The sequence below is a fragment of the Triplophysa dalaica genome, chromosome 4, assembly GCF_015846415.1.
Source record: "Triplophysa dalaica isolate WHDGS20190420 chromosome 4, ASM1584641v1, whole genome shotgun sequence".
NCBI lineage: Eukaryota > Metazoa > Chordata > Actinopteri > Cypriniformes > Nemacheilidae > Triplophysa > Triplophysa dalaica.
In genome coordinates, this window is record NC_079545.1 from 1,781,815 (window position 1) to 1,809,657 (window position 27,843).

At 37.5% G+C, this 27,843-nt stretch overlaps 3 protein-coding genes, 1 long non-coding RNA gene and 2 other non-coding genes across 8 annotated transcripts; 4 read left to right on the forward strand and 2 right to left on the reverse strand.

The window, feature by feature from the left end:
- Positions 1 to 26: 26 nt before the first annotated feature.
- ganaba (glucosidase II alpha subunit a) lies at positions 27 to 11,512 on the reverse strand. Of its 2 annotated transcripts, XM_056746136.1 has the most exons (25): positions 11,448 to 11,512; positions 10,840 to 10,932; positions 10,418 to 10,526; positions 10,166 to 10,293; positions 9,898 to 10,077; positions 8,410 to 8,475; positions 7,228 to 7,291; positions 7,013 to 7,085; positions 6,828 to 6,924; positions 6,373 to 6,553; positions 5,541 to 5,694; positions 5,177 to 5,412; positions 4,981 to 5,107; positions 4,820 to 4,899; positions 4,441 to 4,581; positions 3,838 to 3,934; positions 3,553 to 3,654; positions 3,235 to 3,478; positions 3,086 to 3,150; positions 2,926 to 3,002; positions 2,778 to 2,852; positions 2,584 to 2,697; positions 2,403 to 2,512; positions 1,577 to 1,677; positions 27 to 1,254 (listed from the first exon to the last, which is right to left on the reverse strand). In XM_056746136.1, exons 1-25 carry the CDS (start codon positions 11,465 to 11,467, stop codon positions 1,145 to 1,147), a joined length of 2,844 nt encoding a protein of 947 aa, XP_056602114.1. In that variant the 5' UTR covers positions 11,468 to 11,512; the 3' UTR covers positions 27 to 1,144. The 2 variants fall into 2 exon arrangements, with proteins under 2 accessions (XP_056602114.1, XP_056602115.1); XM_056746137.1 differs by lacking the exon at positions 8,410 to 8,475.
- A 363-nt stretch (positions 11,513 to 11,875) lies between these two features.
- On the forward strand, positions 11,876 to 13,190 carry LOC130419699 (uncharacterized). Of its 2 annotated transcripts, XR_008906534.1 has the most exons (3): positions 11,876 to 11,962; positions 12,359 to 12,395; positions 12,567 to 13,190. It is a non-coding gene; the product is annotated as an uncharacterized LOC130419699 (long non-coding RNA). The 2 variants fall into 2 exon arrangements; XR_008906535.1 differs by having other exon boundaries at positions 11,945 to 12,395.
- On the forward strand, positions 12,101 to 12,235 carry LOC130420242 (small nucleolar RNA SNORA57). The gene has a single exon (XR_008906601.1). It is a non-coding gene; the product is annotated as a small nucleolar RNA SNORA57 (small nucleolar RNA).
- LOC130420241 (small nucleolar RNA SNORA57) lies at positions 12,877 to 13,011 on the forward strand. The gene has a single exon (XR_008906600.1). It is a non-coding gene; the product is annotated as a small nucleolar RNA SNORA57 (small nucleolar RNA).
- A 5,587-nt stretch (positions 13,191 to 18,777) lies between the features above and the next one.
- Positions 18,778 to 26,839, reverse strand: her7 (hairy and enhancer of split related-7). Its single transcript, XM_056746738.1, has 5 exons — positions 26,765 to 26,839; positions 22,156 to 22,276; positions 19,876 to 20,153; positions 19,676 to 19,771; positions 18,778 to 19,547 (listed from the first exon to the last, which is right to left on the reverse strand). Exons 3-5 carry the CDS (start codon positions 19,918 to 19,920, stop codon positions 19,032 to 19,034), a joined length of 657 nt encoding a protein of 218 aa, XP_056602716.1. The 5' UTR covers positions 19,921 to 20,153; positions 22,156 to 22,276; positions 26,765 to 26,839; the 3' UTR covers positions 18,778 to 19,031.
- On the forward strand, positions 25,712 to 27,706 carry her1 (hairy-related 1). The gene is made up of 4 exons (XM_056746737.1): positions 25,712 to 26,018; positions 26,125 to 26,220; positions 26,349 to 26,442; positions 26,918 to 27,706. The coding sequence occupies exons 1-4, from the start codon at positions 25,977 to 25,979 to the stop codon at positions 27,661 to 27,663; spliced, it is 978 nt and encodes a 325-aa protein (XP_056602715.1). The 5' UTR covers positions 25,712 to 25,976; the 3' UTR covers positions 27,664 to 27,706.
- Positions 27,707 to 27,843: the final 137 nt, after the last annotated feature.

Sequence of the window (27,843 nt, forward strand, 5' to 3'; positions counted from 1 at the left end):
AATAAAACAAACCCTTTCGCCAAACGACTGATCCACTTATGTTTTACTTAATTTGTCAAAGAATTCACACTTTTCACAATACATGTAAACAATCTGGTTTCTGTTCACTTCATATCAACTGAAATCTTCTAACAAACCGGTTTAGTGTTAAAAATTTGAGTAACTGAATCTTTTACAATCTGTCATTTTTGCAATCGTACAACAAACGTCACAATGATTTATTCAATCTGACAATCAAAAAAAAAGCTCAAGAGAAGGATCAAGAGATCTGTGAAAACTGATCTTTTATCTTTGGGAAAATTAACAAAAGATTATCTATAAACATTAACACACAACTTTAACCAAAACTATAGAAAATACCAAAAAGGTCCCTCTTTATTATTTGTCATATAGTTTCTCCTTGTTTCACATGAATTTTAAACTCGGTGGAATTAAAAATGGAATGAAAGTTAAAGCAATTTGAATCATATCAGCTGATTCACATATTTCTACAGCCTCCATACAGAGTCTGACAACACATCCCTCTTAAAACTATGTTCTTGAATTCACAATTGTAATCCATTGATGAATTAAGAAATGTATATATTGGCCCCCAATACAATTTAAAAACATTGCAATTTTCCCAGAAGCTTTGAATTGCAGGATTTTACATTAATTTTTATGGCAGAATACTTCCTGAGACAAAAAAGGGAAACCCTTTACAATAAGGTTGTAAATGCATAAGCTAACGTGAACTCCCAATGAACAATTTTGCATTTATTAATCTTTGTTTATATTAATGTCAATACAGTCATTCTCATAATATCATTGTGCATTGACTAATGTTACCAAAATGTATTGTTAAATAAAAAAGCTCTGATTAATAGACACTGTAGACATATTGTTCACTGTTAACAAATGCATAAACTAAACACAACCTTGTTGCAAAGTGTTACCAAAACATCTAAGAGTCCAAACTTATCAACTCAACGAATCAACTTCTAATTTAATAAAAATCTCTATTTGTGTTTTGTCATGTGAAATCACACAACACAAGAGAATTTTCCCTTCATTCAATCCATCATTACATTCTCCAGATTTCTCAGCGCTCGTGAACTTTCTGTTAAGTGCTGTTTGTTCTTCCGTCTGCGTGTTCACAGTGATGTCATCGCAGACGCACGCTCCAGTCTGCTCCTGCGTTCACCCCAGGCTTGCGCAGCGTTAAGACGGCAGTTTCAGAATCAAATTCAAACTCTAAAGCCGTCTCTGCGCCATCTGAAAAAACAAACAATAAACATCACGTGTTATTACAAATGTGTCATTGTTTAAAGCAATCAGTCGAGGTATATTAAAGGAAAGCAACAACGATAATAATATATGGTATACAAATCATTTATCATTAATAAAGAATTTACTTGATTTGTTTTACATATTTTCTTATTCTGCAATCATATTTTCCATGACACGGTTTCAAACATAAAAAAAAAGAGAACCGATCACACAGTTTATCAAAAGAACACACAGTATCACCACATTCACACTTGAATATTTGTAGCAAAGCACACCAAAATATAAATAATATTGGTATAATATTGACCTGCAGTGGTCAGCGTGACAGAAGACTGCTGGACACCTCCAATAATAACAATCTTCTCTATCCAAGAGCTTGTGGAGAACTGAGAGTCTGGAGCCACATTTCTGTGGAGAAAAACATGAGAAGGAATAAACAAACAGTAACAAAATTTATATAAATAAAAATCACAATATGTCATTAATGTTATTTCACAAGCACAAAAGCTAGTATTTAATAAAACTTACACACAATATTAAAATCACAGATGAGATCTCTTTAATATCTCAATTATTTCTAATAGACGGCAATGAGATTAAATGGAGAAGGAAACGTTTATTTAGCTCTCATCTTCATCTCAGATATTTCTCCTGAGAAAAACAGTCTATATAATATATATTAATATCTCTGTAGAATTTCAGAAGAGATGTCAACAACATCATAAACTGAGCTCAGATTTTACAAAAGTCAATATTATTAAAGATCTCATTATGAACTCAAACATTTCTCATCAAATGTACACAAATCCAGATTATTTTACCTCTACAATCTACATTTATTTCACACTTCCAAACTCTACACAACTTTTAACAAATAGACTCTTTTTGTTTTTCTATATTTTTCCAAAACAATTTTAGGTCTTAAATCTTAAGTTTGTAAGAATGTTCTTAAGTTAAAAAACATAGTGGTTCAGAAGAATTTTCCTCTTAATGTTTTGTGAATCCGTCCCCAGAGCTATGAAAGAGCACGTTCCTCTGGGGTGTGCTACAGAGGGGATGACACACACGGACAAAACTGTGCCAAGTTATGAAGAACAGCTTTAAAAAGAACGAATGAAAGAGCGCAGATCCACCTGGAGGTCAGTGTGCCATCAGAGAACGACAGACGTCTGTGGATGAACTCCTTCTTTTCATAGTTGAACGAATGGAAGTCATCGATGTACAGCTCACCTTCAGCGGAGGCCTGAAACAAAAGCAATCTTGAGCTCTTGAAACCGTTTGCTGCTACATAGATCAGACTCTTCAAAAGAATACCTGAGAACTGAGAGCCACGTAGAGAGTGTACGGGTCGCTCTCCATACAAGAGGAAGATCTCCTTATACGGTCCTTCCTGCAGATGATCGAGCCACCTCGCTGGAAAACTGGAATCTGGAACGTGACAGACAGACCACATGAGACAGACCAAAATAATGACGAGACAGTCAGTAACCAAAGGTGTGAGGACTCACAGAGCTCATGGCAACGGGGAGATAGAGACTCTGAGCGCCGTCGTGTTTCTCGAAGGTGTGAACGTCAAACCAAACCTGAAACGGATTGAGAGCGAGTGTGAGAGCGTTCACAGAGAGTCACATGCGGAACGGACGATTCGAGCGGTACCTCGTGTTTCCCAGGCAGGTATACAGTGACGCCTTTAGCTCCCTCATCAGTAACAGGATGCACCAGCAGATCCTTCCCTAAACCACAGGGATGATCCCTTGTTAGTGTGCTTTGACATGACAAGCTGATTTCTGGAGAAATTTACACTTCACAGACTCACCGAGCAGATACTCGTCCTCAATAGCGAAAGTGGCCACGTCTTCAGGATATTCAACCCATAAAGGTCTAAGAGGAGAATCGTTGATTTTGTTATTAATACAGTTAGATATCTTTTAAGTACAGATGTATGAACGTTTTAACCTTACTGACCTCATAACCGGTTGTCCGGTGTGGTGTGTGTTATAGAAGAGCTGGTACCAGTACGGGAGGAGAGCATATCTCTGACGTATTGCCTCCCGGATGAGAGCCGTGTTCTCTGGACCGAACAGCCACGGCTCCCTGCGCGGGGTGTCCAGGTGAGCGTGAGCTCGAAAGAAGGGTTGATACGCTCCTGCCTGATACCATCTGACCAACAGCTCAGTGCTGGGATGCTTGAAGAATCCACCCACATCGGCTGAGGAAGGAAGAGAAGGGTTTGTGAATAACACACAGACTGAATTATATTCTTTCGTTTTCGCCACTTCTCACCTCCACAGAACGAGATGCCCACTATCCCCAGACTCAAACACATGGGGATGGAGATCTTCAGGTGACCCCACTCGGCTGCGTTATCACCCGTCCACACCGCACCTGAGCGAACGAGAGACACATGCACACACAGAGAGATAGAGGGAGAGATAAAGAGAGAGGGAGATAGAGAGAGGGAGATAGAAAGAGAGGGGGATAGATAGAGAGAAAGAAAGAGAGAGAGAGATTTGTCACCGAAAGCTCCATTACAAGAGTGTGAGTGTGTGAAGTAAACGAGTCTCTTACCGTAACGCTGGGACCCGGCGAAAACCGCTCTGGTGAGAACAAACGGTCTCTCAACGCCTCCTGAACGCTGAATCAGACCGTCTGCGGTTGCCTTTTGCTGAACACAGAAAGAATATTGTCTCATATATTATATTCCTTAAATCTTCTTCATCTATTTACGCTCATTTTGCAAGAAAAACATACATTAATGTGACTAATAAAAGTGTGTGTATGTGAGTTGCGTGTTGCAGTGACAGAAACAGTGATATTCAAAGTCTGAATGGAGTTAAGCCTGTGTTTGTTTTATAAAGAAAATGTAGGCTAATCTGGCCAAAGACAAACTTTTGTGTAATAAATAAATGTTAATTTAAAACCAGAGATAGTAAATAGATAAGTTCTTAGGTCACTGAATCTGAATCCTGAACCCTACTTAAAACAAAGAATTAGAGTCATTTAAGTGACGATCGGGTGCTGAAATCTATATCAGAGAAAATTATACATGCGAGCGGGTGGCGTGGAGATAATAATATCATAAATAATTGTAACACTGAGGGTGTGAAGATGATGACAGAACTGTAGTTTTGGGGTGCATTTATTCATTTCGATGAGTATTTGCTCTCTCACCACGTAGAGGCCGTAGAGGTTGTGAACATCTCTGTGCTCCCAGACACCATGAAGAGCATCTTTGTGCATGGTCACCTCAGGCCCATTAAACACAGACGGCTCGTTCATGTCATTCCAGATGTACTGATTCTCCATTGAACCCTTAAGAGAGAGAGAGAGTACATGAGTAAGAACAAACAAGAGTGTTATGATCTTTAATAATACGATTTTGATGAATTTTTGACATGTTTTTGCTGACGGGCGGAAAGGAGGGTTGAACAGACGTGACAGGAAGAATATCTTTTAAAATAAGTAATTATTTTTTCAAGAAAGACAAAACATGGAGATATGCGGTTTCCACACAACTGAAAACAGAAAGTGTCCCATCTTTGACGTTCACCTCATACTGGTCGTAGGCGAACATGCTGCTCCACCAGGCTCTCATGTCAGGGTTTGTGAAGTCAGGATAACCAGCGTTACCTTCAGCAGAGAAAACAGAACGTGTGTCAGCATGGGTCATGTGATCGGATAGAGACATTCATCTCGAGAAGGACTTCGCACCTGGCCAGCACCAGCCTTCATAATCTCCGCCATCTTTATTCTTCACGTAGAGATTTTTGGAGCGAATCTCACTGTGAATCTTGTAGTCGCTGTCCACCTTAATGTGAGGATCCACAATGGCCACCAGCTGGAAAGAAAGACATGCGTTCAGTGATTTTGGTCGGAACAGAAAATGAGTGAAATGAATCCGAACTACCTTGCGTCTTTTGTCCATCAGGCCCTGCAGCATGTCTTTCGGCTGCGGGAAATTGCTGGGGTCCCACGTGAAGTAGCGCTTTCCATCTGTATGCTCGATGTCCAGCCATATGAAGTCATAGGGGATGTCGTGCTCATCGAAGCCTTGATCGACGGCTCTGACGTCCTCCTGATCGTTGTAGTTCCAGCGACATTGATGATATGCCAGTGCGGACAGAGGAGGAAACGACTGAGTGCCTGACAGAGAGAGATGTCGAGGACCATTACCATTGAAAGTTTAGACAAATATGTTATATTTGATTATCTTTAGTGTAGAATTTGCAGAAAGTGACAGTCGTGTTATTGTAAGTCAAGAATAAAGGCACCTGTGAGTGAAGCGTACTGAGTGAAGACGTCGGTGGGTTTGGGTCCAAGCATGATAAAAACATCAATAATGCCGCTCTCGGACATCCAGCGCACGTCTGTCTGAGGAGCTTCACTGGAACCGGGAACAAAATCCAGCATTTTTCCAAACATCGTCTGAAACGTGAGTTCAGGATCAGGGTTTAAGAAATAGAACAAAAACATATTTTTAAACAAATACTTCTTAGCAGCTATTCATTTGCATTGTGCAATAGTTAATAAGTTATCTAAGTTAAATTAAATGATTAATAAAAACTAGGGCCGTCAAACGATTAATCATGATTAATCGAATCCAAAATGAAAGTTTGTGTTTAGTTAATATTTGTCTGTGTACAGTACATCTTAATTCTGTATTTAAAAGCACATTAGAACATAGAAACACATAGAAAAAGATAAAAATAAACAATCATTTATAAATTATAAGTAAATACATGTATGTGCATGCGTTTAAAAATACAAAATTAAGAGTACACAGCAATATATATTATATAAGACAAACTTTTATTCTGGATGCAATTAATCGCGATTAATCGTTTGGCAGCCCTAATAAAAACATATTCATTTTACAGTTTTTGATTGCAGTAAGTCATATCACAGTTAACGTTAATAAGTTTAACAATAACATAATCCATTACCAAAAGATATAGATAAATCTAGCATAAAGATTTTAAATATGAAAACAAATGACAAAGTCGGACTGCTGTCGATATTGAATTATATTAAAGCTGCACTGTGTACAACATGGTCACTATTATATGTTATGGAAAGCAAAGGCAACCGTCTGATGTCTCTCACCTGTCCTGCTGAACTGGTGCTGATGTCGACCCACGTCTCTGCTGCGTTGAGCCAGAACACACCCATGGTTCGCTCTGTACTGTGAGATATAAGCACAGGAACTGACCCGTAAAGAGCCATCGGGTTATGAAGCTCATACTGGAACACATCCAGATTATACAGCCTGTACGGGTCTGATCCGCTGAAAAATACAAACAACAGTACAGCAATATTATATCACCGATCGTGCTGTTTAATGTTTTTTTACCATAGTAAAATGTCAAGGCATCATTTCATGCGTAGCTACGTTCATTAAGTTCTGTATTTGAATGATAAATTATTGTAAAAAATGAAATACCAAAATAACCATTTAAGTGTTTGGTATCTAACTAAATTCTTTAGTTTCAGTACTTGAATTTAGGTCAGTATTTATCATATCTGCTCGAGTCGCCGATCTTGTGTGTGTGAGAACTCACTCAGTGTTTTTCAGTTTCAGCGTGTCTGCGTGTTCTGGAATACCATAGATGTGTTCCACACCAGGTAGAGAAAAATCTAAACTAATAGATGATGGACCTGTATTCAAAATGATTAAAAGGATTAAAAATCAAACAAACAAACAGTTTCATGTTTGTAAATGAACATTAATTGAATCTCAATGTACCGTCAGGCTTTGAATCGCTGTGAGTTTTAAACACTTCCTCCCACATGCCTGGCTTTTCCTCATCTTCTATAATCTGACCATATGAGTGATCAAACAAATATATAAATGCGCCGTTTCTATGCCGTTTGTCATTCAATTCTAATTTTAATTATAAAAAATGATTGAAGGCTAGATGTTACTATTGTCACAGTCTGAAAACACACACACACACACACCTCATCTATTTGCTGTCCCACATTCTCCTGTCCTGCTGTTTCCTCTGAATCAGATTCACTTTTACTGCAAAACAGAAGTAGTTGCCCTTTAACAAACACTTCATGAACAACTAACAAATATGAACTATTGACATTACTGTTCAAAAGTTTAAGTTACTGAACTTTATTTTAAATGTTTTTGAAAGAAAAACTGATAACACTTTTAATACGGTTGCATTTGTTAATTAACAGGATACCTCATTTATAAATCTTACTTCATGTTCATTCAGCATTTACTAATACAATCTTCAAATTCATATAACACGAATCTAACACGGACGACTGTATAACATTATAGCATCATTTTCCTCACAAGCTTAAATGATGACCTGTTCTTCAGTGAGACGGCTGTTCATCTGATCTAATCTACTAAAGTCATGAAACTCAGATTCTCGTGGTTTAATCCTTTAACATCTTCATTATAACTCACAACCTCTGTATCAAACATCACCATAACATAACAAGAAAACACATTTACTGCAATGCTGAATCTAAGGCATGTTGACCATTATTGGATAATGTGTTTGTGTGTGATTATAGCATGAATAACACTTGAGTTATTATTGTGAGAAACATATTAACATTAAATGAAGTACCTATACTTCTCATCTTGACACAACGGCATTGAATTACCAATTTCATAAAAACTTTGAATTTCATTCATTTGGACAAAATGTGTGTGTAAAAATCTTAAAATGTTTCATAATGGGTATTTAGATATTCAATTTATTAAAATAAAAAACGTTTGAAATGTATGTATGTAGATAAACAGAGAAAGTAACACTTAGAAGCCACTTAAAGCGATAATTCTGTCATTGTTTACTCACCCTTTTGTCTTTTCAAACCTGTCTCACGTTCTTTTTTTCGGCAAAACACAAAAGAAGATAGTTTGAAGAACGTTAACTGAGCAGCACTGGCCCCCATTCACTTCTACTGTGTGGACACAAAACCGATGCAAGTGAATGGGGTCAAGTTACCGACATTCTTCAAAATATCTTCCTTTGTGTTCTGCAAAAAGGAAGAAAGTCATAAAGGTTTGAAATGACAAGAGGGCGAGTAAATAATGACAGAATTCGCAGTTTTGGGTGAACTACCACTTTAAATGTTCGCAAATAGAGCCGGAACAGGACAAAGAGATGTTACCTAGAGAAAATGCTGTTGAGCGAGTTCCACATGCTACCAACTGTGCTACTTATTTTATGAGAGATACTGCAGAGCGACACAGTGGAGACACAGATGAGAAAAGTGGGGAAGGAAAAGAGATTGTGATGAGAATTTCACTTCAAACACTGACAAAAGTATTTCTACATGAATTCATTCTGACACACTTCAGTTATCTACACAAAACACAGACGTTCAATTTAACCACGTAAAGATTTATTTTAGCCTGTGTTCTCAAAGTCTCATTTATTAAGATGAGATTTAAATGAAACCACTCACATTTTAAAGAACTTTTAAATAGTTATTATAACCTGACCTTGATTTCGTACAGATCAACATTGATTGTTTTTCACAACAAATGAAACCAAAATGTTTAGACCTGACACTAAAAGAAAGAGTTCACATTTCAAATGAAAATTCTGTCATCATTAACTCACCCTGTTGTCATTTTAAACCTATTTTGCTTTCTTTCTTCTACAAAACACGAACGAAGATATTTTGAAAAGTGTTGGTAAACAAAAACCATTGGTCCCCATTGAATTTTACCAACATCCTCTCAAATAATTGATTTTGTGTTCTGCAGAAGAAAGAAAGTCTTACAGGTTTGAAACGACAAGAGGGCGTGTAAATAATGATAGGATTTTCATGTTGAATGTGTACTATTTCTTTAAATCAGAGTCTGTGAGGTAAAGGTGATTTTTGGCCGTATGCTGAAGCTGCAGATTGGAGAAACCCCTTTTACCAGAAGAAGAAATAAAGAAAAAGAGTAACAGTGTACCGCTCTGCAATGAGCAGTACAAATGATTCCATTTGAACACAAGATGAATCGTCTCAATGGGTTAATCCTAATAAATCAATTACAAAAAAAAATGTAGCAAAAAATATTCTAAAATGATATAACCATTAAATATCCAGTCCCTGAAGGTTTTCTTTATAAAAAACACATCAAATCTATACACAATTATAACTCAGCGTATGGCCCAAGCCAATGAAATGCTGAATCATCCGTTGTAATAGTGCTGATTCAACTCCATCACTGTATTGCTATATGGCAAGAGTAAAATACATCACCGATGTCTTGAGATTTTTTACAGCAGGGATTTATTACACATATATGTTTTATATACATCATTATTAAGAAATATTCTGAAAACGATTGTTTCCAGAAGCACATAATGTTGTAGATGAATGAAAGACACCTGCTAAAACTGAGAGTTAGAAAAGTAAGACGAAATGTGAAAAACGAAAAATAAGCAACAGCGAGAATACACGTCGAGTGTGCATGTGTCCGGGGCGTTCGAATGTTAAAACTGTGTGTGAATAATAGTGCGACAAATTGGGAAAGCGAGAGATGAAAAATCAAACCCAGAGCAGATATACAGTACAAACAGTGATCCAGATGAATAAAGAATGCATATAAATCATCTATAACGCTGCAGAAATCAGCATTGTGTGAGGGTTTGGACTCACGTGTCCTTGCGTGCTCTGAGGTGCTCGAAGGCCAGCAGCCCCCGGGAGTTGACCGACATGAGCACCTGAGGACCCTCAATGATGTCCAATCGGAACGGTCGAGCGTTTAAAATGAGCCGTTGCTCAGCCCCACCCAGAGACAAAACCAGACCATTCTCATCCTGAACCACCACTGACAACCTAAAAAAAGCACAGGACAAAAACACAATGCTCGACCCACTGAGCTAAAGGAACGATTGTATGTGGCGGAATTGTGACGGTGACTCACGGTTCGGTAAGCGGATCTGCCATCAGCACATCTGGAACCTCGTAGCGAGGCTTAAGGGGTTTAAGTTCATTGATCTTCAGACGCGTCATGTTCCCCTGCAGTCTGTACAGCTCCAGCAACAAGCGAACCTGCAAAAAACACAAGAGGCTGCGCGTGTGTCTCACTCCTCTAACAGGGTTGATATTTTAGGTAATTTTAGCCTCAACTTTTCACTTAAAGGTAAACAGTAGACAGCACTGATGTGTGTCTGACCTTGTTGTTGTCATTGATGAGCTGTAAGGTGAGTCTTGAGTTACTCAGCTCAAGTGTGTCCAGGAGAGCTCTATACGGAGACTGACCTGGCTTCAGCTCCCTCTGACGTCTGCAAACATACACAAAGAAAAGCAAACGAATGTAGATATATGACGAAATGTTCTGTATTATTCTCAACACTCAGTGGCTTTGGCAGTCATTTCATTTCATTGTTAACCACTTTCTTTACAAATAAAATAGATAGAGAAGCTGTTCCTTTGATTACGTTCATCAATGTGAAGCATCTTCTATCAAACATTGATGTGTCTTAATCCAGAGGATGCTTGACAGCTCAGAAAGCTGAATCATCTCACCATCAACTGCCTTTCAATCTTGAAAAGACTATTTGCCATATATTTATATGACGCTAGAATCTTACTCACTTGCAGAATGAACTCTGATCGCATGTTTTAAAGTTGCTGCGGTCCACAGCATGAGCACTCAGACAGAAGAAGAGCACAACCACTGCCAGCAAGCTGGAAGACAACATCAATATTCATTTGAATGGGATTAAGGTGATGCATCACTGTAAAATAGTTTGTGTATCGGTTAAACGAATTGCAAGAGTTACATTGGTTTAATAATAACAATAATAGTTCACTAAAACTACAGTGCACCCTAAATGACATATTTAAACAGACCATACTAAACACCTGTAAATTTAGTCATTCACAGTTTTGTCGTGGTATACCTCTGGTGCAATTTTGGTTATACCATGGTTGTTGTATATGTCCCATCTAAGCCACAATTTATTTATATGATAAAGAACAGTATTACGATCTGATACCGCGGTACCGACACAGTGCTTATTTGTATAGACAAAGACTTGAACATTTCTTGAATCGCAAAGAAATAACGCACGTGCTGTAAAGTCTTATAAACATTTAATAAGTAACACGATGTGTTTCAAGTAAAACTGGCTTGTCAAACATGCGTATTTTACAGGACGATTTAAATATAATCCTCTTATTGTAACTGAGTAGCTGAATACCTGACACAGGACGCCGCCATCTTGCCTCAGTGAGTGCGTGTGAACTTCGACCTCCGATCGAAATCCAGCAGAAGTAAACGTTGATAAGAGCGATTGTTTTATTTGAATAACTATTATTAGTAATGAATTAATTATATTTATTTTATTCATAAGAGCAACAACATTTATAACATTCAGCTCTGTTTATAAATACTTCTATCTTAAATAAATACATACATTTGTATATAAAGTCATTTCAATACCACGTAATACATTTTCCCGGTCGGGGTTACCTATTGTATATTAGGTAAAAATGATTACAAGATATTAAAATGATTAAAGATTTTTCGTATAATTATTTGCAACCAGTTTGAACAAGATTTTTAACTCTTACTTAGTCCTCTAGCATCTCCTGTCGGAATAAAACGGTAGCGCAAAGGTTTTCCACGCCGGAAATGACGACGCCACTCCTATAAAACACCCGCGTGCTCGTCTCTCGTTCTTCTTTTACACAGCAACGCCTGCTCTGCAGTCAGGTACGTAATGTTGAATACTTAATTTGGGAGATATTTTTAAAGTGTATAGTTCTTTCTGATAATATATGCGTTTGAATTCGGCGACTTATGAACTGAGAAAAAAATATCTAAAGGTTGATTCTGTAATTGCAGTGAAGTCCTCCATTCTTGGCATGCTCGTGGTTGTTTTGTACTCTTGTGTGTATGTTATGGAGGAATATTAGTACCAGTGAAATGTCTTCGGTACCAGTATGTTCCCGTCAACTGGTTCTATCCTCAGTCGCTGGGACACATTTAAACCGTTTAAGATATCAATGCGACTTCATGCGTTACGTCGGGGTTAAACCATGTAATAGTTTTTCTTAAATGGAATTTGTTTAAACGCTGTTTAAACCGTCTGTTCATTGTCCTTAACAGATTGATTTGCTTTCGTGGTGGAATCCTCTTTTATGAGGTAAGTGTTTGAGACCGTCAATCAAATATGGCCTTTATATTGGTTAATGTAAGATTTACAACATATAGTCATATTGCGAATTAATTCAGAATGTCTTGTGTTTGTAGCAGATGTAAGGTTGGTGAATTTCAGTAGGTTTTACTTTTAAACATTTTTCTTGCTATGTTCCAGTTGACAGATAAAGGAATGGTGCTGAGCACATGGTGTGTCCGTCTGCTGGAGATGTGAGGTCTTGATTCTGGTGACAGATTTGTATAAATTGAATGTCATTTTGTGTTCGAAATTGAATACTGCCATAACTCTGTGCGTTTTGTTTTATGTAACGTTTAGTCAATAAAGTATTTTCTAAACTCTTGCTTGCAAGTTCAAGTCGTTTTTTTTCCCGTAGTGTATAATTGTTTATTATAATATATGCACTTAAACACATTGACTGACTAATTTAGGAAAATTCAAACGTTTCAGTCTGTAATTGCAGTGAAGACCTCCATTCTTGGCATGCTCGTGGTTGTTTTGTACTCTTGTGTGTATGTTATGGAGGAATATTAATACCAGTGAAATGTCTTCGGTACCAGTATGTTCCCGTCAACTGGTTCTATCCTCAGTCGCTGGGACACATTTAAACTGTTAGATATCAATGCAAATGCATGCATATCGTTTTTCTTTAGTGGGATTTGTTTTGAAGTCTTCGTTTTGTCATTTTGTGTTCGAAATTGAATCCTGACATAACTGTGTGTTCAGTTTTGTGTTGTAAGTAACCTTACGTCAATAAAGTATTTTCTGAAGTCTGGCTTACAAGTTCAACTCATTCTTTTGGTTTTATTCTGACAATGTTTACTGATGGGAATTGAGTTCTATAATTTTGGGGGAAAATGCATGAATTTATGAACGCCTTAGCCAGTATTATATTGGGTTTAGTGAACGTAAAACCATATATTTGTCGTAAGAATATATTGGAGCAGATTTTGTAGAAGCCCATTTGAGAATTTAAGGTGTATTTACTGTACTAAACCGATAAACTATGGTATAACCCTACATGTTGAAACTCTGCGCTACTGTAACAGAAACAGCAGGATTTTGCTCGCATAATCAAACTCGTGACGTCATCATATGGCGCACTCCGTCAAAACCTGCTCCAAAAGTAAAACATCTAATAAAACACTGCTCCACAGGTCAAGCAGAGATACTATAGAAGGGAGAGAGAAGGGTAAAAGTCTGTAACTTACAATTAGCGAACAACATCCATTACAAAAAAAACTAGCCTATAACGGCATATAAACATTTACATGAACCATTAAGCAAGCCGCATAACGATAAAACGGATGCCAAGAATAATAGAAAATATTCAACAACAAAAAAACATATATAAATAGTAGGGCTCTATACATTCACTTCCAATAAATCTAATTATTTTATTATTTTAACAAGTTTCAGAGCCTTTTCAGATTTCATATATTCTACTGATGGAAAGAAGTTTTAAACAAATCTAAAACAGAACATATAGTCGTCATAAATTTGATTTTTAAAAAGAACATTTTCTCATAGATCAAGATTATATTAATAAAAATCATTACTTTTATAATCCAATTCAGTTGTTTAGTCTGTTGTTACGCACCATCATATATGGAAGGTCATATACTGTTTCCGGGTCAACCGCTCAATAAGGTGCTATAGGCAAACAACAGAAAATGCTTATATTCGCTCATGGCGAGCTGTAAAACTATCAGAAAACCACGATCCTAACCTATAGCTTCGTAAGGAAATCCCACATGGCCAGTAAACAATTCGTTTTTCACAATTTACTGAAATATTGATGTCGGTAATTTCGTGAGTCTGGAGACTGTAGTGTATACTGTGAATTAATAAAGCCTCCGCTTAGATACGTGATGTGAGGATCAGTTCTCATTAACAGCTGTTTAAACTGTAGCCCCGCCTGACATGAATAGATTCTTGGACCCGGAAACGGTTTTCCTCACGTGACCACTTGACAACCGAATATTAATCTGATTATGCTGGGCAGTGAAGGCTTGTGTCTTTGAGTCAAGTCAGCCTCACCTGTTTGTGTGTCACGTTCTTAAACAACACACCTGGAAACTACATAAAGCCATCTGATCTATGAAGAACGCTGACAAGTTTATTTCGGTGTCAATGAACATTCATCAAAATCAATTAAACGCTGATTTATTCAAAGTATGCGATGCTCATGGCATAAACTCATAAACGTTATCGCAGAGACATTTCCACAACCATAAACATGAGGGGGCATGAAACGAAACGTCATTGTTCGCCTGAGCTGTCAGTCAAAATGGCCTCTTGGGCGGGTCTTAAACTTAAAGCGGACAGTCGCAGAAAATCACAAAAAATCTCCGCTAAATCCTTTGGGTACTGAGTATTATACTATTCTGTTGTTTTGACCATAGTAAATTGATGAACTGTGGGAAACTTTATATTCACTATACTTCTGTTCAAAAACATACATACATTTTACAAAAGTAAATTGGAGTGCACATAATACACGTGAAGGCCTTTTCCAAATAAATATATGTACTAGCCTATGTCTATATGCATTATGTTATTTTTTACCAAGACAAGCTCTTTGCTGTACCGAAGATGAAAATCCTTCAATTGGCTTTCAAATATCAGGGAAATTCACCACTTTTTTATAGAGTGTTTGTATTGAAAGCACGAACAGAGAGACGTCACAAAAAACTGAGGATCGACTCTGTTTTCTCTTTGAAATTGAATTCTTATTAGATACATTTCAATTTAATTGTTAATAGTGTTGGGCATACACACATGAATGTGAAATACTATGACGTCAAAAGCAATTCAGTTGTTTATCACATCATTTTCTGTTGAAGACGTCACAAACAGTCTGCTCTCATGCTTTATGATGCACCTACATTTTAAAATATCAAGTGGAATAAAAAAAATATAGGTAATATTTTTTTTAATAAATAATACAGTTATAGAGGTACCCTTTAAAATGTTACACAGGATTGATCATGTTAAGGCATTATTTGAACGTTTCAAATTACATCTGGAGAATTCTTGCGACTTTTGTGGTGTTACAAAGGAATCCGTGAGACAATTTTTCTTTAATTGTATATTTTCAAAAATGTTTTGCTTGACGTCTCAAAGTTGTAAATAATCTGGAATGAAAATTAAATTCAAATTGAACTTTATGATATCATCTCTAGATACCATTGATTCTAAAAGTACAATATCTATACAAAGTACAACTAAAAACTTTTTAGTTTACCTTGTAAATATCACATTCACGTAAAAGAATGGACAAAAGCTAAGTCATATTTGTAATATAAATTAAACAATATGGACATACGAATGAGTGAGTGTGTGTGCCCTGCGATGGGTTGGCACTCCATCCAGGGTGTATCCTGCCTTGATGCCCGATGACTCCTGAGATAGGCGCAGGCTCCCCGTGACCCGAGGTAGTTCGGATAAGCGGTAGAAAATGGATGGATGGATGGACATACTTTATATAAAAAAACAAAGAGCAAAAAATACTTTTCAAGCAATGTTGTTTTAATGTACTTATTTTTTTACCCCTTACGTAAATTGTTATTCTTTTCACATTCCACAAGTTATAGTTTATGTAATTGTTCCTTTTTTTGTTGTGAGTTGTAAGAAGTGTTGCAAAATTTTTACTTTTATATTATAAAAAAGCTCGTTTGATGTGGTCATTTTATGGCAAACTCAAACTCATTGAGTATGGAAATGGTGAGTTATAAAGGAAGACTTATGTTACCATTAGCTGTGTGATTCTTTTTCTTGATTTTGAGATGTTAAAACCCCTTCTTATAAATATTACAGGAAATAACACCCCAACGTTTGAGATTTGTAGTCAAATTTAAATTGTATCCAGCCTAGACAAGACTTTTCACTTGATCTAGGACTGCTCTGATGTTGAATAATACCCTGGTGGTCGGGTGGGTTCCGTTCACCCCAGGGTCTCAACGATAGTTTGATTGGTACTGTGAGCTGCTGGGGAAAAGTGCAGTCCCTAAATTTGTTAACATCATTTTTAATATTTGAAACATATTTTTCAATAACCTAATGGTGAACACTTGTGCCAAAATTTTAAATATTTTTTTATTATTACATGTTTGTGGAGATCAAACAGGGTCATACATGACTTTAGCAGCTGCACTGACATAAACAAAGACACCAAACAATGGGAAGAGAGCTGCAGTAGTCAATAGCAAATAACATGGTGTGTCGCAGAATACACAAATACTATGTATTTATTGTCATTTTTTCTTAACCAAAATATAATTTGCATTTTTTTTTGTAGCCCATGAACAGTATTTCCTATACAGTATTGCATAGCCTATACTATAACTATAATAAATTATAGTATGCAAATGTCTGACCCTGTCTGTCAAAACCAGACTAAAGTTTTCATAATAATGAGATTAGGAGCATCAAAATATGATTTCAATCATTCATTTTACTATGATTTCAATCTTTTACATGGCTATATTCAGTAAAGTTATCATTGTTACAGAATTATCTTATTGAAAATATCCAGAATCATCTGATTTATGCGGAAAACAGGAAATAAAAAGTAATCAACTGTTGCTTTACTAAATTAATGTTTAAAATTCTATCTAGAAATTTTACTTCACTTTACTATAGTAAATATTACAGTTTTTTACCATTTGAGACTGCACATATTTCAAATGAAATCCATATTATTTTACTACCAAGACAAAAAAAGAATATGGGGATTTTAAGCGGCAGGTATGTATTTGGTGGGCCTCACCGCTCTGAGGTTTGGAAAGCTTTCGTTTCAACTTTATTTTGCATCCATCCTTTTTACTGCAGCGTCTAAAATGTTTATAGTGTCCAGAATATAAAAACATTTTACACAAGAGATCGTACAGTAAACAAATGAGATGTCATAAATTCGACTTGGTTGATAAAAATGTATGTTTACACTTAAAGACGCTTAAAAGGTTCTTCACAGCGATGCTTTAAATCTCTTTATCTAAAGAAAGATTCTGCATATGTTAAAGGTTCTTTGTGGGACCAAAAGCTTCTTCAATATAAAAATCAATGAACCTTTTTTTAAGAGTAAGTGTTCATGTGTCAAATTTGTTTTGTAAAAATAAAATGTTTTTTGTTACAGTGTATATAACAGTGGTGGCAAAACAAATTATACATCTATATTTCAGGATTATTATTAAAACAAACAAGGTAACTAACAAACATGAAACGTCGGTCTGCTTAATTCTGGTGACAAAACAATAAGTCATAGGAATAAAATAAAATAGGCAATAAAATAACCTAAAATCATGATAGAAAAGTGTGATACTGGTGCGTGGGAATGACATGTGACATTCGTTCCCTGGACACCTTGAGGTTTATTGTGTAAAAAGGTCGCACTTCTCAGGTTTAAAGGATGGAAATGCGCGTGCTGCATAAGGTAACACTTGAAGGACTAAATTGTGAGCGCATGTGTTAAACCTGTTTATAGTTCGGCCTTTTGTCTCATCATTAGCATTTCTTTGATGTCCAAGAGTGAATATCAAGGTATCTACTGTAATGGCATGATTGCGTGTTCTTACAATTTAACCAAAGCATTAAACAAGTGACGAAGAAGAATAAAAAGTCTTTCGTGAGTATTTTTTGCGCTTTTTAAATAGAAAAACCCAATTTCTGAGAAGAATAAAGTTTGCTTTATTAATGTCCACATATTACAGTTTTGCGACAAAAAAACAAAGGAGCATGTTGCTTTTTATTTTTACTGTTCTCCTGCAGATTATAAATATGTATAATGTCTAAATGTTTAATTTACGACATAAATTGCTTTTGCGCGACATTTAAAAAGGGGCTTAAGATCATACATAGATAGTTAGAAGTCCCCATGTTTAGGTAAAGTATCATCTTTGGTTAGGCGGATGTTTCCAAGGTGCCAGGGCACGTGGCGCCGTTTCAAACGATTTATTTATGAACACGAAGAGACAAACTAGAAGAGGAAGCCAAAGGTGTGAAAACAGAAGTCGCATGGAAGCGTGCCGCCCCAAAGACTCCTCACACCTGCGCGACGCGTTTGGCAGCGCACATTTCAAAGGCTTTCATGATCAAAGACTATTGTAAATATCTGGCGCGTGCGGCAAACAAATGCCCTTAATGCGCAATTGCGCATGACATGCTTTGCCTTTTAAATTGTCATCAATATAAATACTATTAATGGAGTAGAGTGAAATTCTAAAATATATAATATTAAAAAACTCACACAAAGGCATGGTTAATTTTTTAACCTTTTAATGATGGAATGTACTTGGTTCAGTCCCCGCAATATACAACTATATTTCAACATAAAAGGGAATGACAGGAATAAATTAATGTGCAAAATAGATAAATACATCTGTTATGCATTACAGATCATACACCCAGTATACAGATCATGCAAAAAAAAAAAACATCTGTGTAAAAATATATTGCCATCACTTATCATACATATGTACACATTTTACATTTTCAACATGATGTCACATCATAAACTCATTTTAGAAATAAACATGTCTGTCCACATCCTATATTACGGATGAGATTATTACACAAGCCCCAGTATTTTGAGTCCATGTCTCTATATATTTCTTTGAAAGACTTTCAAGGCCAAGGTCTCCACATCGGTTGAATGACAGGGGGTTGGAGTTGAGATGTCGGCCGGGCTGCTGAATGTGTGTTTTCATGACACTGAAGCATATTGGGCTCTGTGCTTCTGTGAGGAAACCTGTTGTGGTGCAACACAATGTTCCTGAAAGCAGCAGAGAGTCCTTGTTTGCAGACGGGTGTCTGCAGCCGATGATGCTGCTGTGCATGTGACTCTGGAACCTTCATTCTGGAGGAGGTCTGGAGTTTGACAGGCAGTCTAATGTGGGCCGGTACACAGGGCTGCTTCAGCCGTTGGCACAGTGTGGCTGTGACCGAACCCTGGAACCCACGAGCCTCACCTTCATCGGACAGAAAACCAGCAGCTTTTTCAAGACACGTAGAGAAGCCGTCCATAAACTTACACTTTTCTTTTTCTTCTTCATCCTTCGCATTCTTAGCAACTGAGTTTTGCAAAAAGAGGACGGTGTATTCCAGGATCTCTGCCTTCTCTTTCCTTCTTTGATTGGGGTTCTGCAAAGAATGAAAAAGGAGAATTCAGATCAAGCTCCAAACATATTCAGACAATGACACAGATATTTGGAGAACCTTCTTCCAAATGACATTAAATGTGTGAGGTAAAGAAAGGATTTGTTGCTTACAGTGTGCTCAGGTCCTTGCAGGAGCAAAGCTCTCAGGTTCTCCAGACTCCGATTCATTCTCTCTCTCCTTCGTCTTTCTACCTGTGGCTTTAACAGCTGTGGATAACGGAAAGTAACGTCAGTGGACAATACTAACATTCTAAAGCATGCATGAAGTCAGTATTTGTCATTAAGATTTATAAACAGGAATGTATGATTACCTTTCTGTCCATTTTGATGTGTTCAGTCTCTCCGAGGATTTTCATTCCGCATGTACTCCAAAGAATAATGTTTCTCAGAAATGATACAATCCAATAAAATCCACGTGTTGTTTCGAGTCAAGTATGCTGAGACAGATCTCTTTTTGCAGTGTGCAGACAATCGTGAGATGCATGTCTGAGGTAGCCAACGGGTATTTATGTGCTTTCGGACACTGACGTCACAAGCCGCGCCCATTGTTTACCACAGGCCAATCCCTAAAGTCCCATGCCTAGTGATGCTATGTAAAAACAAAAACAGTGAAAAGATATTTGTCACGATAATATAACATTATAATAGTCAATGAATGTAGGCGAGTTAAATGCGTTATATGCGGTAGAACTATAAATTAAGTATACTGTATAGCCTACTAAAGCATGACATTTGTTATGTTAACAAATGTTAAACATAGTAGAAATAATAGCTACGACTATTTTGTAAGATCTGTATTTAGTTCATATTATAAACCTCGAATTGGTTGAAGACATTCAAGCAACCTCAGATCAAAAGGTTTGAGGGCACACGCGTTGACACCTCGACTTCCGTGGGCACGTGTGCATGAGAAAAGTGAGACATTGTGCATATCAAAAGCCCACGCACGCGTCGCTGCATGGTGAGACCGACCACATTATGATAATAACAAGGGCTCTGCTGCTTTTTTCCCTGCATGGCAGTGTTTTATTATATATATATTTTCCAGCATTCATATGAATATTAAATGTGAGGTCACAAGTGTGCGTTGCAGCATTTCACCATAATCACAGGATTAATCAATTTTCATAAAATAAATGGTGCTTTTATAGTTGCAATGACTTGTTATTATTATTGTATGAGCAGTATAAGTCTATAGCTCGTCGAAAATAACATCACACTTGGTTGCGCGTAAAAAACGGAATATAAATCAGTCAGTTTCCTTGTGAAACTTGCTTGTTTTAGTCAAAAGGCACTGAGAGACATTTGGGTAAAATAAAGGGTGTTGTTAACCCTCGGGGGGAAGGAAATGTGTTGACACCTCACTGCCATTCGGCTGGGCGCGTGGCAATCTTGCTGGTGTGAATGATGGTCGCGCGTGCGGACTATAGTCGCCGTGTGCGCATATGAATGCGCGGCCATCTCACTATATGAAAGAGGTCATTTCATACAAGACAATAAGCTAATGTTAAGCCTTTTCCATGAACTGCACAGTACTAGTCTTTTTAGGAGAAAAATGGAACTAAGAGTAATACAGCAAGTTATTCAGAGTGACTAAAATTATTACAATGTGTTACCACGTGCCTAACCTGGATACATTCCCCACTTAATCTTATATGATTATCTATATATATGTTGGAAATGTAAATCTTAAAAAAGCACGAAAAGATTGACCCCTTAACCATTTGGTGCAATAAAAACAGCTGCTATATGAGACCAAGCCTATAATAACCAATATAAGTCATGTTCAATAAAGCCTTTGTCAATCTTTCCAAGGTTCTGTCAAGTTAAGAGAGAGATTTTATTCTTTTGAAAAACAAATTCTGATCATTGCCAAATCCCATGGCAATGAAGCGCAGGCAATTGAAAGGCAACACAAAACAGTTTCAGAAACGAAATTAAGGTACTCCATGACATCGTGACCTCTTGGATCACAGTTATAAATAATCACTCGTACCACCAAAGTGATAAAAATAGTGGCTATACGTGAAGGCAGGCGGCATTTTCCCATACACTCACGTGTTTATTGGAGAGGAGCGTGGGAACGGCCTGTGCGCTCTGGATTATGTACAAATTCTGACAGGTAATAAAATGAGCAAAGGTGTTTCTCCTTATGAGGTGTAAGCGCACAGTGTTACTAGGAGAGCGAGCTTAATAACTGGTTCCCATCGTAACACCATTGAGTGTACCTGCATATATTGCTAAAGGTAAAATTATTTACATATTTAGACGCGTCAGCTGTGTGACATTCCAGAAAGATTGTGGCTGTAGGTTATTCTCTATTCAGGCAAACAATCATGTGGGCATTTTGTAAAAGTATTTGGTCATGTTTTTCTTATTTTTCCCCTTAAAAATGTCTTTAAAAGACAGTACAGCCAAGCGATGACTCGGTGTTGAAGGCAGTCATCGGCGTATTTATTTTAAAATGTGGTCTGACTTAGATGGCCAATGAAATGATTTATTTCTCCTTTTTTGTTTAATATGTATTCTAATAGCTGTGCGCAATGCAAACAGGAACATTATGCTAACATTACCAGACAGACTTGTCTCACCTGACACATTCTTATTCAAATGCAAGCACATCATCTGACACTTCAGTAGTCCTACGCGTGCCATTTGCTTTCATCTCAAAGTCTTTCGTGTGCAAATCAAGTAAGCGTCTTTGAGTGAAACCTGAAAGAGAAAAAAACAGAAAGAACAAACTTTCGTCCATGGATCCTTTAACTTATTTCGAAGAAATTGCGTACTCATAATTTACGTTGGATAAAATAATAACCCGATGGACGACTGTCTATGATCAATCACAAATACCACCCAAGTGATAAAAATGGAGACTATATGTGAACGCATGCATGCAGTGTCCTGTGCGCACTAGTGTTAACTTGGAAGTGTCGTGGGAACCTTCTCTACCATGTTGATAATGTACAAAATTTGACAGGTAATAAAAAATCTGAGGTGTCTAGACGGTCCGTGATGCTGAGAGAGTGTGGTTAAATACTGGTTCCCATCATAGCACTTCTGAAATTACCTGTTGGTAAGGCTGTAGCCGAACTTTTAAAGGATGTTAAAATATGCGCATGGGGTATACCCAAAAAAGCCCAACATTTAAAAGCCATGTCCCAAAGCGCAAAACTAAATTGCATGGCATTTCGTTGCAAACGCATTTTCACAGACCAGTCACAATTGTGAACAGTCTTGGTGTTATTCTGGTGTTTCTCATATAAATTCATTCCCTGAGAAAGACGAATGTTTGACGTCTTATTTAAAGCACTATACAGAAAAAAAACATTTTTTATACAATGCATAACGTTTATTTGCCAATTATTTTCCTCACTACAATCCAATAAGGGGAGTAATATTGACTCAACACACACGTTTGTTCAGACTGGAACATCTGACACTGGTTCAGCCACACGTTCGGTGTTAACAAGATGTGTCAAATGGGCCATTATAAGATTGAAACCACGCAGAGAAGGATGTGTGTTTCATCGCTTTTCAGCCAACTAGTTAAAGTTTCCCACGGGAATTGTAGTAGACCCCCTCAGTTACCCGTGCCTCCCAGGGCAATTCATATATAGTTATTATTTACTCACTAATAACGACAAAATATCTTTTGTTTTTAGTCTAGTATAGGCTACAGCCTTGAATAAGCTTTTTCACATGAAAAATGTTTACACACCGTATCACAATACTGGATTTACAGGAATGCGCATGCTCAGAAGTTTTTATTCTTAATATAGTGTGTTGTTGAAAATGTACCCCCTATCTGGCTTCCAGATTTTTACTTATATTTTTACTGTTAATAATCAGTTTATTCGACCATTTATTTTCTATTATTCTTTTATTGTAATTTAACCAATTAATTTATTCTATTTATTAACCGCAAAAGCTAATGCTGGCAAAGAATATTTTCATATTGGTATCAATAAAATTGTAAAGAAGTATCTCTTTGTTGATATGATTGCTTTTCAAAGCAGACGCCTGCAGCCTGAAAAATATGGCGCATCTGTCTAATAAATCCAAACCTATCACGTGACATGAGAATGTGGAAAAGTTGTTATAATCGTGTACGGTACAATGCCTTTCCATTTATCATAATGCCCGACTTTCACAAGTGGCTTTTAGAGATGGTCTAAAATTAATAATTTTCAAACGAGAAAATGTTCTTTCCATTTTTCACCTGCTGCATGGTTGGTTTTATTTACATATTATTTTAATTAATGTTAGGTTATTGAGTAAACAGGTGTACTTTAAAACGAGGATACACCCTCATACTGTGAAGCTCCATCTGTAAAACTATAATTTTACGATGATAAATAATCCTATTTTGATTATAATTATATTTTTAATCAATATACGCAGTTGGGTTTTTTATTTACCCAGCAGTAACTGCACAGGCACACGCGACACGTGCTCACACTTTGCTCTGAAGAATGTTAAGCGTGTCTGTTTCACACCTGTGCGTAACAGGCGCTCAAGTGCCACAGTTCTCCACGTGCCCTTTTGTCCAGCACTGGTCCAGCAGGTAAAGATTTAAATTTGTTGAAATGCTAATTTGTGGAGCAACGTGTTATGGCTTGAATCATAAGATAAAACTTATTGTGAATTACCCAAACACTTGTTCTCTAGTACGGAACTTAAAACGATGGTTTCCGATTTATATTCCGCTAGTAAAATCACAATAACTTAGATTAGAAAACTAATGATTTAGATTTGTAATAAAACGACAATTTATGTTTTAGGTAGGCTTGTGTAATCCCTCTGCTAATTAATATGTATGCATGTGGCAGATACTCCAGATAGGCCCATTTCCCTCAGTAGCCTGCATTTCCTGGATTCGAAACAACAATCTTTGCGCTGAAACGGATTGCTTTACATAGTCCCGTCGTCCACCTCATCGTGACCCACATTTTTTCAAAGTTTATTATACGACAAAAGCATGTAGGCAATATTTTTATACATTCCTCTCAATTCAATCTCTGAGGTGAAGACCTTGACTCCCCCTCCCCGCCACCTTTTGTCCACGACAGACCTCGCGCTCAACGTTCACTGTTAAACAGACGTGTTAAACGCATCATAATACTAATGGAATTATGAGCGTGGGTGAGCGTGTCATCACTCTGCTCCAGCTAACATTAAGCTTTCCCACGGGATTTTTCCTATGTGCCAGGGGTCAAAAAGTGAAGCAACACATGGCCAGTGGTAACAGCATACAGACACACTTCATAACATAATATCAAAACTTTTTAAATCATGTTTTTTATTGACGACGTCAAATCAGATTTTGCTTATTTGCTAGCACAAATCAATATGAAGGCCTACTCACACTTGGGATAGACCAGGCCCATTAGACATCTGAGGGCATATAGGCTGTTAAAACTGCGGAAAGCAGAAACTGAAATAGAATTCCAGACGATATTTTGCATTTGGTGTGTATTCGATCGATCTTTCTGCACTATCTGACTGTTGGTTGCAGGTGAGAAAGCAATGCGCGAAAACTGCGCATCTATGCAATTCCAAAGTATTCCAGTCTTGCGGTGCTGGTGTCACTGTGTTCGTTTTTACACATCTGCAGTTAGACAATATTCTGTTCCCACGAGAAAATCTGAACTCTGACTTGGGTTATCCCTGATTTTGGTTTTAGGAGGTTTAAAACGTACTAAATGCCCAAACAACAATCCTAAACCAATAGCATCCTGTCATTTGGACATTATACAATTTCAATGTAAAGTGTTATCGACAATTCGAAGTAAATTATAAAATAATATGTAGCATTGTATATTGTGTAGTAAAGTAAATTATACACATTGAATGCCTGTGCTTGGAGGTCGTGAACTTTGAACAGGAGGCGCGTGTTACCTGCCTCTGAATTGACTTATTGGCGCAATAAATAGTATAAACCAGTCCATAAAGTCATAAGCGTTCTATTGCCATATTATTTGTTATTCAATTCAATTACTTAAAAGAGTTCACTTTTAAAATAAGGACTTGGGGACATTTAAGAACAATGTTATCATTTTCCAATTTCCCGCTGCTGTACATGCAATTGCATGTTGGAAAGGCTATATGGTCCCTCGTAAGCCGTGGAAACGGTATTTTATTAAACATAATCGATTTATAGTTGCTTATCTTTGAATATATTAAGAGGTTAATAGACCAGAGCAGAGAGCCATAAGGAGAATACGACCATAAGGTTGGACACGTCATTGACACCTCGTCACCAATGACAGGCCGACATCTCCAATATAAGCACGCGCGTGTGTGATGATCCTCACTAGTAGAAAAAAAACTCAAGCAAGGAAGAGCAACTGGAATATACTTTTGTTTAACGACTTTTACGCTTTCTTTTAAAGCGCTCTGCGTTGGTGCTGCGATGGTTACTCCAAAAATGGCAAGCCGTCGAGGAACCAAAAGGGTGAGTAGATAAATATATGAATATAATAGACATTCGTAATACTTATATTTAAAAAAAATGCTTAGCATTTTAAGAACAATACAAATATATGACGTTCTCCATCTAGATCTTGAAGCCTGTTATAGAGAAGAAACGGAGAGACAGAATTAACCAGCGTTTAGATGAGCTGAGAACACTTCTCCTGGATAACACACTGGACTCGGTAAGATTGGAAATGCAAACTTTTTAATGCAAAACTTTCTTAGATAAAAGCGCATTGTGAATTTTAAACGAACGACAAAAACGTATCAGAAATGTTTCAGCGTGTGCATTGTACGTTCACTTTTACAGCGACTTCAAAACCCCAAACTGGAGAAAGCTGAGATTCTAGAGTTAACAGTCGAATACATCAAGAAAAAAGCGCAGAAGCCAAGACAAAGTCAGGGTAAGTTTTCTGTCGGAATTTATGAGACTAAAGACAAATAAAACGCTTTGTGATTTTACATGTAATATCTAAAAATACAAATGATCAATATTGGTGTCTAACTTTAAAAGCTGAGCGATTTTATTTTGTTAAAAAATGTCTTAAAAGAAGATTCTAATGTATTTTTTGTTTCTGTCTTTCTCTCCCCCTTCTCTATTTTTGATCATTTTAACACGAAATGTACCTCATTCTCAATAACTCAATACCATTTGACTACTTTTAATAATCTCTCTGCCTCAATTACTCTCATTCCCCTCTCAACTTTTCTTGGCAAAACCCTCACTTTTTTGTAATAACGACAAACGACCATAATTATTTATGATAAAACATTGCACGTCTCCTTCTGTCTCACTCGAACACTTGTAACCCCCCTTATTCTTTTTCTTTATACTTCTTCATTCCCCTCCTCTGTCTTCACCCCGATTCCTCATCTCAGGAGATAGTATTAAGAAATCAGACCCACAGGACACATACGCTCCTGCTTTGCCCTCTGGAAGACCACATGTACCCTTCTCCTCAGTCCAGGAGCCCGTCAACGCACAGATGCCCTCCAATCCCCTCTACAGAGCTGGTTTTAAGGAGTGCGTCTCGCGACTTTCTAACTTCATTGACTGTGTGGAGCCTTCTCAGCGAGACAACTTCATCCAGGGCTTGTGCCACCACCTCGACTCCTACAGCAAAGCTGCCCACCCTCCCTGGATCCCGAGCCCAGAGCTGACGTGCAGGGCTGACGTCCAGGCGATGGGACCCATGAGAGGAAACACGGAGGCATTTTCATACCCAAACAGTTTGTATCCCAATTCCTTTATGCTTCACCATCCTCACCCAGCTGGACCCATGACCCACCCTTACCTCTCGCCTCCGTACTCCATCTCCCCGCCACCGTCGCCTTGTTACTCAAGCAGTACTCCACCCTTCTCCAGTTCACCCACGTATCTCCCCGTACCCTGCCACTTTGTATTTCCTCCCACCATCTCCCCGCTTTCCACTGACTCTTCGTCATCAGCATCATCGTCCTCTTTTAGCATCTCGCCCCCTGCTCTGCCTGTAGTCCCAGGACCTCATCTTCAGGTTTCCCCCTCTCCAGTGCGGCCCCCAGGCCCAGCACCACCCTGCCAACTCCGGACTCTGAGGCGAGCTCTTTTCCAGAACCAGATGCAGTGTGTATGGAGGCCATGGTAAAATACAGAGAAACCATGACTGAGTTACTTGTGACAGAAGCTGGACTTCTTTGCATTCCTGTAGAGCTGGCATAAGGTGGGAAAGAAATATTTAAGGCCTATGCTTAACATACAGAACGTCCGACTTGGTTTCTTAATGTTGTTGTCGGCAAACTCTGTAGTAATTCAATTCCCACTGTCA